This window comes from Nicotiana tabacum, chromosome 6 (assembly GCF_000715075.1).
Source record: "Nicotiana tabacum cultivar K326 chromosome 6, ASM71507v2, whole genome shotgun sequence".
Lineage (NCBI taxonomy): Eukaryota > Viridiplantae > Streptophyta > Magnoliopsida > Solanales > Solanaceae > Nicotiana > Nicotiana tabacum.
The window spans coordinates 1,415-14,390 of record NC_134085.1 but is presented as its reverse complement, the minus strand read 5'-3'; the positions used below and the strand labels follow the sequence as shown (position 1 = coordinate 14,390).

The 12,976-nt window shown below is 36.5% G+C and overlaps 2 protein-coding genes across 2 annotated transcripts; one reads left to right on the top strand and one right to left on the bottom strand.

The window, feature by feature from the left end:
* The first annotated feature begins 3,139 nt into the window (after window positions 1-3,139).
* LOC142181445 (uncharacterized) lies at window positions 3,140-9,313 on the top strand. Its single transcript, XM_075254360.1, has 3 exons — window positions 3,140-8,076; window positions 8,159-8,521; window positions 8,691-9,313. Exons 1-3 carry the CDS (start codon window positions 7,921-7,923, stop codon window positions 8,703-8,705), a joined length of 534 nt encoding a protein of 177 aa, XP_075110461.1. The 5' UTR covers window positions 3,140-7,920; the 3' UTR covers window positions 8,706-9,313.
* On the bottom strand, window positions 4,818-5,528 carry LOC142181498 (uncharacterized). The gene has a single exon (XM_075254395.1). It carries the CDS (start codon window positions 5,526-5,528, stop codon window positions 4,818-4,820), a length of 711 nt encoding a protein of 236 aa, XP_075110496.1.
* Window positions 9,314-12,976: the final 3,663 nt, after the last annotated feature.

Below are 12,976 nucleotides of genomic sequence, written 5' to 3'. Positions count from 1 at the left end.
ATAAGACAATTCTACCTTAAAATGGCTAATATTGCAATTATGTGCAATTTAGCTTTAAAAATACTAAATGAAATTGTAAAAATATGTAAAAAAAATTATTTTAGCCATATTTTGGCATAAATATAAAAATCAAATAGATGAATTATCAAGATAATAAATTTTGAAAATAATTATTGAGATTTTATGGATAAAAAGGGGGAAAATAAATCAATTTAAACCTTTAAAAATTATGAAAAAAATAATAAAATATTTGAACATGCTTATATATGATATTTTAAAGTTATTTTGCATATGAAAAATATATAGGAAAAAATTGGGTATCAACACCAGTCTCATTTACCCTAATCAACATGATTTATACAAATCCGAATTAAATATAAAGTTACAAGAATATCACATAGAGCATGCTTTTGGGTCCTAAATTACTTGGACTTAGCATAATAGTAGCTACGCATAGACTCTCGTCACCTAGTGCGTACGTAGCACCCGCATATAGTAGCAATTTATTCAATTACTAAACCTATGGGGACAATTCCCTCTTACAAGGACTTACCTCGCTCCAAAGTGTACTTCCAATACCAAGAACGAGCCCAACCCTCAATTTGGAGCTAAACGATCCAAAACTAGTTAAATGAGGTAGGAACTAGTTAATTTAAGCTTATAAGATCGTATTCTAGCTATTTAAGCAATTCCCCAGCCCTTAACACAAGTTTCCTAAAATCCAACCCCAGGCCCACGTGCCTGGATTCCGAAGTTTTTCGAAGAAAGTTGTTCTCTATAACCTAAGGATCAATAATATATGATTTCTAATTCATTTCATAACAAATTTCGTGGTTAAATCTAACTTTTGTCAAAACCCTAGGTTTTGCTCTGACCCCATGATTTTATCTTAATCCTAGTGTTTAATCTACCTAAGACACAATTTTTTTTTTGGTAATTAAATAATTTTATTTACCAATAGCAAATATGTACAATGTCAAAAACTGAAACTAGACACACCCAGTTCCACACAACTTCTACTACAGGTCTTCTATATCAAACTAAGGATAGAAATTCATTTCTTCCATTGTCTTCTCTAACTTTCTGATTCTTAATCCCCTATTTATAACTTCTTGTATAATTTGTCTAACTATCACTTTCATTGTCCTCTGCTCCTCTTGAAATACTCTCCTGTTTCTTTCACTCCATATATGGTATACTGCACCTGCCAAAGTCAGCCTATATACTTGAGCTTTTGCAGTGTTTCCTGTTGCTTTGTCTTCAGCCTATTGTACCTCTCTTTGCCACTCCATCGAGGGTCTTGTTATGCCTTGCCAATGCAGCAACTTGCTCCATATACTTCCAGCAACTCTACATTTAAACATTAAATGATCTATGATCTCATCTTCTTCAGTACACAAGGGGCAACTTACTTCATTTGTAATTCCCCATGCATGGAGTCTACTTCTTGTAAGGAGTCTATTTTGCAGAGCTAGATTCAGCACAAAGATCCATTTTGGAACCCCTAAATTGTTGCACGTTAATCTCCTCCATGATACTTTTTGATATTGTCCTCGCATGACTTTGTACCACTTCTTGATAGAGAAGTAGTTCCATTCTGCCAGTTCTTTCATATCAATCCCTGCTGCCTCTACATATCTTTTTGCCTTAATGATTTTCTGAACTATCCATGATGCATTGCTTGGATTGGTTTCCCACACTTCTTGTTTCTTTCCACAATACAAATGAATCCACTGAACCCACAATTTGTCTTTCTTCTTACACAGATTTCATAGTAATTGCAAATTGCATCTTTATTCGATGTAAGCACATCCATTACATTATATCCACTAGCAGTCTTTGGAGAGCATACTTTGTCCCATGATAGCAAAGCTTTTTTTGAAGCATTTGTTCCACCTGTCCATAGAAATGTTCTACAAACTGCTTCTATCTTCTTCATCATCTTCTTAGGAATTACAAATATCTGCGACCAGTATATTTGGATGGAGAACAACACTGTTTTGATCAATTGCAACCTTCCTGCATAAGATATATACTTTGAAGTCTAGGAGGAAATTCTTCCTAATATTCTCTCCAGGAGTGGCTAGCATTGTATCATAGTAATCCTCTTAGTACTGAGTGGAACTCCAAGGTACTTGAAAGGCAACTCTCCCCTGCTAAAACCAGTTACTTGTACTATGCTCTATGTATATCTTATGGCACTCCCCCAAAGTATATGGAACTCTTTGTTGTGCTTGCTTTTAGTCCAGATGCCTTAGAGAATTCCATGAAACAGTTGAATACCATTTGGATAGAAATAGTATCTCCTCTACAGAACAGCAACAGGTCATCTGCAAACCCCAGTTGAATGATATTTAGTTTATCACATCTAGGATGGAAGTTGAAATCTTGCTTATATTTCAAAGTCTTGAAACTCCTTGTAAGGTACTCCATACCAAGCACAAAAGAAATGGTGATAGGGGATCACCCTGTCTCAATCCTTTTCTAGCTTTGAATGGTTCCATAGGTTTCCCATTAATGAGTATAGAGTAGGATATTGTCTTTACACATACCATTATCCATCTAACAAACTTCTCTGGGATGTTCAAATTATTTAGCACTTGTTCTAAGAATTCCCACTCAATGGAGTCATAGGCCTTCTGCATGTCTATTTTCATCATACATCTAGGTGAGATGCCCTTCCTCCCGTACCCTTTGACCAGTTCATGGCTTAGAATTATGTTGTCAGTGATAACTCTTCCTGGAACAAAGCCAGATTGGCTTTTATCTACTAAATGATCCATCACCCCTTGCAATCTGCTAGTCAAAATTTTAGAAATAATCTTGTATAACACTGTGTAGCAAGAAATAGGCTGGAACTTTTGATTGTTGAAGGATGCTGAACCTTAGGTATCAGTGTAATAGTTGTTACATTAATGGGCAGATGCATTTCAGCTGTATTGAAGAACTGAAGCACTGCCTTAGATATGTCTTGACCTGTGATACTCCATGTCTTCTCAAAAAACTTTGAATTGAATCCATCACATCCTAGAGCCTTTTGATCATCTATCCCTTTTGGAGCATTTTGAATTTTCTCTGCAGTAACAGGTTCTATTAGCTTCAATTGTTGCCTCCTATCTAGTACATTGCCCTCCTTCATAATGGCTGGTTGTATGGTTGGTATGGTTGGTATGGTATCAGCTGCTAGAATTCCACAATTTCTTTTTCTATTGCATTCTCAGACTAAATTATTTCTCCATCATTAGTCTTCAAGCTCCTGATCTTATTGTGGATTATTCTGTTCTTTATGCTGGCAAAGAAGAAAGCAGTATTAGAATCTCCCAACTTCAGCCACTGATTTCTAGATTCCTGTTTATAGATGCTTTCTTCTATAGTAGCCCATTTCACTAGCTGCTTTTTCAGTTCTTTCTCTTCTTAAACTTCTGTAATGATATGCTTGTAGTTCTCATCTGTTGCTGAACTTCCTGTAGGTTTTGTCTAGCATTTTTGACCCTCAAGTCTACTACTTGGAATTCATTTGTATTCAGCCCTTTTAATTCTCTTCTAACATCTTTCAATTTCCTCCAGATTCCTGCCATATTCCTTGCTTGTGATGATTTATTCCATGCTTCTGTCACTATTGGAAGGAAATCCTTGTGTTCAGCCAGACAGTTGAAGAATCTAAATAGCTTTGAGGCCTTTGGTTCTTCTCCAAGCTTAACACATAAAGGGGAATGATCCGAGAAGAGAGGATCCATAATCATAGCACCTACTTGTGGCATGTTATTTACCCATTCTGCATTTACTATTGCCCTGTCTATTCTACTGAACACATGTGAATTAGTCCATGTGTAGTCCCTTCCCACTGTTCTCATCTCACATATTCCTGTATTTATTAGGAATTCTTTGAAGTCTTTAATTTCATTTTCTTGTACTGAGCTACCATTTATTCTATCTTCCACTGCCAGAATAGTATTGTAGTCACCCATGCATAGCCAAGGCTTTGTCTGATATTGGCTCCAGTTTATTAAGCCCCTTCATAAACATTTCCTTGCCTCTATTGTATGCAGCCCATAGATGGCTGTAAATGTAAATTCTAAATTTTGTATCCAACTGAACTACTTCTCCATGAATGTACTGAGTTTTTGCTTCCTTCACAGTGAATCTGATTTCATTTGGATCCCAGATAACTCATACTCTACCCTTCCCTCCACCATCATAGTTTGCACACCATTCCCATGTAGGAGCTATTTTTTGTATGATTTTTTGTGAAAACTTTTCTTGTACTCTATGTTCTATAATAGCCATAATACTAATATGATGTTCTTTAATATACTTCTGCATCTCCTTTTGCTTATATACTTTATTTAACCCTCTAACATTCCAACTGACTAACTTCATTTAAATATATTATATGGTATCCCTTCCTTCATACCTCCCCCATGACTACATTGTCCTCTATCAACCTTCTTTATCATATTACTCTGTGTAGTAGAGAATGAGTAATTAAGAACATTAAATCCATTACCCACTTCAACTCCTCTTGTTGATGCTGTTTGAGTGTTTTTTTTGGCTGATTTCCCCTTTGCTGCTTGCCACCCTTCATCCTCCTCAGTTGTTGTTTCCTGCGTATTGTGCTTTTTGTTATTCCCTGCTGATGTTTGATTCTCATCTTTTGTAAGGCATTGATTCCCCTGCTCCTTTGGTTTCCATTCCTGCTTCTGTTTTTGCTGCTTATTCATCTGTTATTGTGTTTGTTTGACTTGACAATTATGTCCTAGTTGCAAGCAATTGTTACAGTACATAGGCTTCCAGTCATAAGTAACAGGTTGTTCAAATTACCTGCCGCTCAGATCCTTAACTAGTATTCTTGTTGGCAATGGTTTTGTGATGTCAATTTCCACAAGAATTCTAGCATAGGATATCCTTTCTACTTTTGTTGTACACTCATCGGCATATACTGGGATTCCTAATCCACTCCCTATCCGACTCAATGAGTCCATTCCCCAACAATTCAATGGCAAATTTGGTAGTTTAACCCACAATGGCAATGTTTTCAGAACCTCTTCATTGAAATCAAAGTCTGTTGTCCACGCCTTAGTAATTATTGGCTTATTGTTGATTGTGCATGACCCTGAGTATAGGACCTCATTTCTCTCTTCTACATTTCTGAATTTTACCACAAAGAAACCGTCGTTATGATAATACACTTTCGGCCTAGATACGAAGTTCCATTGTGATGCAATGAACCTCTCTATAGCTCCAATACTTGGCGTATCTCCAACTACATACAAAATAACTGCCATTTTCCACTTCTCAATTTCCTTTTCAATTTCATCCTGTTGCAATTCAATAATTTTTTCCCTATTTTGAATTACAGGTGCTACAAATGATAGTCCCATTCCTCTAGCAGCAAAGGTGTTCCTAGCAACCAGATTTGCCCAGGATTTTCCATCCTTAGCCTTCTCTGTACTAGCTTCAATTACAGTTGGTTGCTTCTCACTGTGAGATTCAGCTGCATGTGTTTCTTCAGCCTTTTTACTACCCATATTATTCGAATTTTGTACCTCGATCTGTTGAATTTCAGCTTGTTTGGTCATGTATTGTGAATTCAAGTTTCTATATATACTCGTCGTCGCCGATTTTGAATTCTCCCCCACCTTTGGTGTAATCATCTCCTTTTCGCGATTTTGATTTCCTTGAACTGGCGTGGCCTTGCTTGAATCACCATTCCTTCTTGTTGATGCTATGAATTCACCTAATTAAATCTTCGTTACATTTTTCTTAGGTCTGCCTCTTCCTCCCATGGCTGATGGCGTACTTTAGTATATCACGCTAAGATGCGCCGAGAGTATTTCTAGTATTGTTGTTACCTCTGTTAACTCCTTCTAGCTCAATTGTGTGGGTTAAAAATTAAGACACAATTATTAGAATTAGGAATAAGTGGGATAAACTTACCTCAAGGTGCTAGGTGGAAGTCTTCTCTCAAAAGCTCCCAAAATCGTCAATGGAGGAGTGAAAAGTGGCAAAAGTGACTTAGAACCCGTATTAAATGAAGCTCACTACTTCAGTGATTTTTGCATCTACGGTCAGGGGACCGCATCTGCGGTACCGCCTGCGAGGAAGAGACCGCATCTGCAGTATTGGCCAAGCGGGCTGGGACCGCTTCTGCAGTCTGGAAGCCTCTCTTGCAGTTTCTGGCCAGGCCTGCCTTGGTCGCATCTGCGATAGGGCGACCGCTTCTGCGGTCTTGCACCTGCGGCTGACCAACTGCAGGTGCGGTTATGACAAATACCAGATGCTTCAGTCCTTTTCAACTTTTCCAACTTCACTCGAGCCTCGTCCGACTCAGGGCTCCTAAGCCCCACCCGAACATACTGACAAGTCTGAAATCATGAAATGGAGTCGCTCGAACCTTCGGAACACCCGAAACAACGTTAAATCTATGAATCATCCCCTCAAACCAATTGAATAAAACTTATGAACTTCAAGTTCTTAAATTTACTTCTAATGTGCCGAAACGTACTTATACTACTAGAATTGACATCAAAATTTGTGGGTAGGTCTTAAATGTTATATTGGACCTGTACTAGGCTCCGGAACCAACATACGAGCCCGATACCAACATGATCAATCATTTATTAGTTTCTTTAAATCCTAAGAATTTCAGTTTAACAATTTCTAATAAAATTCATTACTCGGGTTAGGGACCTCGGAATTCGATTCCGGGCATACGTCCAGGCCCATATTTTCCTAGACACCTCCAGGACCGTCAATATACAAATTCGGGTCCGTTTGCTAAAAATATTGACCAAAGTCAAATTTAGCCTTTTAAGAAAATTTTAAGGAATCAAATGAGTATATTTCAACCCAAGCTCTTCCAAATCTCAAACCAACCATCCCCGCAGGGCGTAAATTAGTTAAAGCAAGCGTGAGAAGTTTTATTTAAAGGAACAGGGTTCTAAAAAGCAAAGCGATCAGTCGGGTTGTTACATATATACTATGTGGTTGAGGGTGATGAGGGCATTAGAAAATTAATATCTATACTATCTGCCAAGTTCAATGTGGTTCAGTTATTTGTTGTACGTGAAGGTGAAGAACAAGTAATAGCTCCTAACATTATTCAGTATAATGAACAAAATATTGGCACATTAGAAATTGGTACTGATTGTGACTCCTCTGATGAAGAGGTTGCTAGCAAAACTGATTCTACTGATTATGATAATGAACAGTTGGAACTTTTCAGGAAGGAAATGACTAAAGAAGTAAATAAAAAACTAGAAAAATACAAAGAACTAGAAAAGGGAATGAGTTTTAAAAGCTTGGCTGAAGCTAAAAGAGTTGTGGGATTTTGTGCAGTTGCTACTAGAATGAGCATTAAAGTAAAGAAGAGTGACACTACTAGGGTGAGATATAAATGTGACATAGGATGTCCTTTTGGGCGCCATATATCCAAGGATCAAAAATCAGGGATTTAAAATAAAGACCTTAAACTTGGAACATAACTATGACCCAGCTTATAAAAATAGAAGAGCTACTGTAAATACTTTAGCACACTGTTTCAAGAACAATGTTCAAAATAATCCAAAGTATAAATTAAAATACATGAAAATGGATCTGGAGTATCAATTCAAACTTAATGTTAGCTATTCTACAATGAAGAGGGTTAAATGACTTGTGTTAGAAAAATTAGAGGATAGCTACATTGATGATTACAACAGATTAGAGGCTTATGCTCAAGAGTTGAGGGATAGCAATCCTGGATTTGATGTGGTGATAAACATATCCAAAGATACTTTGGAACAAGGAAAAAGAAAATTTCTCAGAATGTATATTTGCTTCCATACTTTGAAAAATGGTCGGAAAGGAGGATTGAGACCTTTAATAGGTTTGGATGGCACTTTTTAAAATGGAAAGTGTAAGGGAATATTACTTGTTACTATGGCACAAAATTCAGTGAAACACATTCATCCCCTGGCTTGGGCAGTGGTTGATAAAGAAACTGGTAGGACTTGGAAGTGGTTTCTAGAGTTGCTAAGAAGTTCCTCGGATTTACAAGAGGGTGAAGGAGTGACATTTATGTCCGATATGCAAAAGGTAATAGCTAACTGTTTTTATCCACATGTTTCTTTGTACTAGTTTGACTATATGTTTAACTGCTTGTTTTCATTTTTTTTAGGGTCTGCTTGATGTTGCTTCTACTATGCTTCCCAGTGCAAATCACAGAAGGTGTGTTAGGCATATAGAAGCTAATTGGAGCAAGAAGTGGAGGGGTTTGGAGTTAAAGAAGTTGTTGTGGTGCTGTGCTTGGAGCACATATGAAGAAGAATTTAAAAATCATTTGAAGTCCATGGGTGATGTGACTGAAGAAGCTGCTAAGACCTTAGTAGGATATCCACCCCAAAATTGGTGTAGAGCATACTTTGACACCATTTGCAAGAACAACATGGTGGACAATAACTTTACAGAATCTTTCAACAAATGGACTTTAGAGGCAAGACAAAATCCTATAATCAAGATGCTGGAAGAGATTAGAGTTAAGGTAAAAATTTGATGTTTAACTATTTCTTTCATCTGTTAACTATTTTTCCACTTCTTATTTGTTTCTTTCATTTGCTTGACCGTTTCTTTCATTTGTTAAATATTTGTTTCACCTGTTAGCTATTTTTTTTTACTTCTTAACTGTTTTCATTTGAACTTCTTATTGGAAGGTGATGAACTTGTAAAAAATCGTGAAGAAGAGTGTAGAAACTGGAAAGGAGACATCAACCCATATGCCATGGAATTATATAGTAATTATAGAGTTATTGCTGCAGAATGTGAAGTTGACTCTAATGGAGATTTTGGATATGAAGTGATTGAAGGTCCAGACAAGCATGCAGTGAACCTGGAATTGAAGAGATGTACATGCAGGGCATGGGACTTAACTGGAATACCATGCCCTCATGCCATCAAAGCTTTACTCCATAAAAAGCTTGATCCTTTAAGTGAGGTGCATTTGTGGTATTCCAAAGAAGCTTACATGATGGTATATATGCATAAGATACAACCTATTAGAGGTGATTAATTCTGGAAAATTGAGCCAGAACATGCTATGTGTCACACCTCCTTTTTCCTACCCCGGAAAGAGTATTAGGGAGTTTTTTCTAATTTAAGTGACAATCGAAACATGATTATTTATTAAAATTCAGATCGCCACTTGGGATAATTTATGGTGTCCCAAGTCACCGGTTTAAAATTCTGAATCGAGGAAGTTTGACTCTAATCACGGTCTGCGAATACAGAAATCCGGGCAAGGAATTATGTTAACCCGGAAGAAGGTATTAGGCATTCCCGGGTTCCGTGGTTTTAACACGGTCGCCTTAATCATACTTGGCTAAATCAAATTGTCTAATTACATGTTTAAGAACCTATGTGCATTTGCCTCTTTTAATTAAGAAATTATCTTGCAACGGGTCACGCGTACGTGTACCCATTTGTTTGGTGCGTCAAAAATCATGTCACGCGAACGTGTCCACAATTAATAACGCTTTATTATTATTAAGAAAGTTTGGTCGAAGTTGTGCGAACGCATACTTTGGTTTTGTTTTTAAAAATCGCAATCATGTCACGCGAACGTGTACGCAATCACGATGGTATATTAAACACGCCTAAAAACTTTTCTACGAATATTTATGAATTGTATCTAAATTATAAAATTAAAGACATACCAACAGAAATTCTATGAACCCATAAAATTGACATACTAAGATAACATCAACAGGATCAAATAAGCTCCAAAAAAATCCACTCGTTTTTAATATTAGTCACAGCTTTGAATTTTTCCGAGAATAACTATGGAGGTCACGTCCATTTCTCATCCACAAACTCACAATAGCAGCTACATACAAAATTTTCACACAAAATTGCTACAAGTTCAGAATTCTCAACAATCCAACAAATTGATAATGGAATTTAAACCAACAAATCCTCCAAAACAAGTAGGCACAAAGTATTACAATAAAATTCATACTCAACAAAGCTAACGAGAAATATACAATTTAAAGAATTGCGACTTAATCATGACCATAAACATCACGGATACTAGCAAAAAGGGAACGGACCTTTGAACAAATTGAAACTCAACCTCAAATCGGAATCAAAGAGCAACGATTTCAAATCGAACCTCGACGGCGCCGGAAAACTCTAGGAATTTTCTGCTCAAAGCTTCTATTGGATTTTCGCCTACTTCTGATAGCTCGCCGGTCTGGTTAGGTGGTTTCCGGCGAACTGTGGTGGCTGGTTTAGCGACTGGGGGGCGGTCACGAACGTGCTAAAAAACAGCTAATGGAAGGTGCTAATTTGAATGCTCATATGAAGAGTCCAGTATTACCACTAGGCCATAAGTCCTAGTCAAACAATCTAGATTTCAGTGTTTGATTTCTGATTTTCCAAATAGTTACAATATCTTATATCTTAAAATCCGATTAAGTTTTGTAACTCAGTAATTCAAGAAGAAAAAATAGGATTTAACTCTCCGTAATAGGTGAAACGAAATAAGACAGTGTTCAGCGACTGGTCTTGTTTGCTTGGGGGGTGGTGAAGAAGACAATCTTCAGGGTGGGGTTTTAGGATGAAAACGGCGCTCCTTGTGTGTTAGGCATCTAGGTCCATTTTTTTGTTGTCCTTTTCGGCTGATTGTAGAGCGTAGGGATACAGGTCTTTGTTGGGGTTTTTAGGTTAAGGGGTATGAGTCTAGGAATTATAGGCTTGAGAATTATGGATTAGATCCGAAAATTAGGCTTAAAAATAGGCCGTTTGAGCCCAAATTTTATTCTTTCAATGCGAACGAGACTAAAAATACGATCTCATTTATTAATTAATCCTACTTAAGTAAAATAACTATTAAAATAAGACTGACCGTTAAAACAAAACTATTTTTTGTATTTTTCAAGATTAAAAATGACTGCAAAACATTAATAAAACTATTTTTTGTAATTTTCATTTTCTTGTAATAAAATAAAGTAAAAGAGTCAAAATTAGTTGAAATAGCGATATTAGGCCTAAATTAAATATTTACATGCTAAAATATAAAAAATCTTGGGGAGAGTCAAAAATTACATGGCTACACTATGGAGCAAAATGGTTGGTAGACCAAAAAGAGAACAAGAGAAAAGGATGATGCTAGGAAGAGAGAGGGGTTATGTTCTGCTTCAAGGAAAAGACTACTTTCATGTGAGTACTGTAGTGAACCTGGTCACAATATTAGAACTTGTCCATTGGTAATCTTTTATTCCTTACTAAAATTTGTTTGTAGTTGAACAATTTTAGTTCCATAGTAAACATATGTTTTATGTCTTGTAGGTTCATGGTAAGCACAAGCATTTGTTCTAAGGAGAATGTTCTCAAACAGTGGAAGATGTGCCCTTGACAGCACCTGAAGACAATCAAAATTCATATTTTGCCTTCATGCATACCCTTGGATACAATGTTTCTTTTAGTGAACCACCAGCTCAACTGCCTATTCAAGCAAAGAAATCTACCCAACAAACCAGTCAAGCAAAAAAATCTGCTCAACAAACCAGTCAACCAAACAAAGCTACTCAACACAAACCTTCTGCAACTAAGAAGACAAGTAAACAAGCTGCTACACCTTCAAATATACTAGTAGATGAAGATGATATTGATGATGTTACTGGAGATGGAGATGATGATGAAGATCCGGATTTGAGGCCAGTGCTGATATCTGAAGCTTGGACTATGCTTCAACAAAGAAAGTTGCACCAAATACCTACTGATACCAGGAATATTAGTTTTAAGGGAGATGAAACTGGTGTAAATTGCCAACTAATCTACCCTATTAACCCAAAAAGGTGACTTGGAAAGGTAAAACAGCTGTGACTCCTAACCAATTGATAGCCGAAAAGGAAGCAAGAGTTGGAAAGCTAAAGGCTAAGAGAGCTAAAACTTCCTCTAAGTAGCAGCCACTTCATTTAGATCCTTGAATGTTTTGTAATGACTAATTCAAACTTCACATTTTTTTGTTATTTTGTGGTGAATCAGTTATGAATGGTGTTGTGTTGATTCAATCCAAATTATTTTTGATGGGCTTAATTTGTGGTGAAACAATGTAACAACATTCATAAGTCTTTATGGTTGTTAATTATCATGTCTTATGTCCTCTAATTATCTATCTTTGATGAATCTCTTATGTGGTTGTTGCATAGTGTTTTTAGTACACTTCACGTATGTTTGAAGTGCAATTCCAATGACTTTATAATATTTCCTATCTATTCATATGCCTTAGTGTATCAAAAACCAAAAACAGATGATCCAAAAAAAAAAAGACAGAGAGATTATAATGGACAATAGTCAAAATTCTTGATTGAACACAACAAGAATTACTACAAAAATTGCATATTTGTTCATTGACAAACAAAAAACTAACTGAGTTGGGTACATTGCAGTGCACCTGCAAATATTTCTATTACATCCACAACAACAAAGTTGTTAAAACTGGATACCAACTAACATTTAACAGCCACACAACTTCATTTGACCCAGCCATTAACGTAATACAACAAAAGAAAATGCAATTTCAATTTCAGCACATGGTCATCAAGGATACAAAACAAACAAAAAGATGCCCATGACAACAACAAATTTTTTTTTCATCGTTTCAAATTTGATTCCAAATTCGACACTTTCTTCTCCAAGCAAATCACTTTGTTCATATCTGCAGTATTACTACCTAAGAATTTATCTAAGGTCTTCTTCAAACTGTTCCTTTCTTTATGAAGGGCATTCAATGAAATCTTTTGAGTATGGATAAACATTGACACATGGGGCGGAAGATCTTCATCGCAACATTCCAAATAACGACAAACAATGTCTTCAGGACGAGGACATTTGAAGAATGTACGACCACCATTCATAGGCGGCGTAGCAGTAAACTGGTTAGCAGTCAATCCGCAAAAACTTATGCGGGACTGACCTGATTCACGAAAAGAAGTAGAAG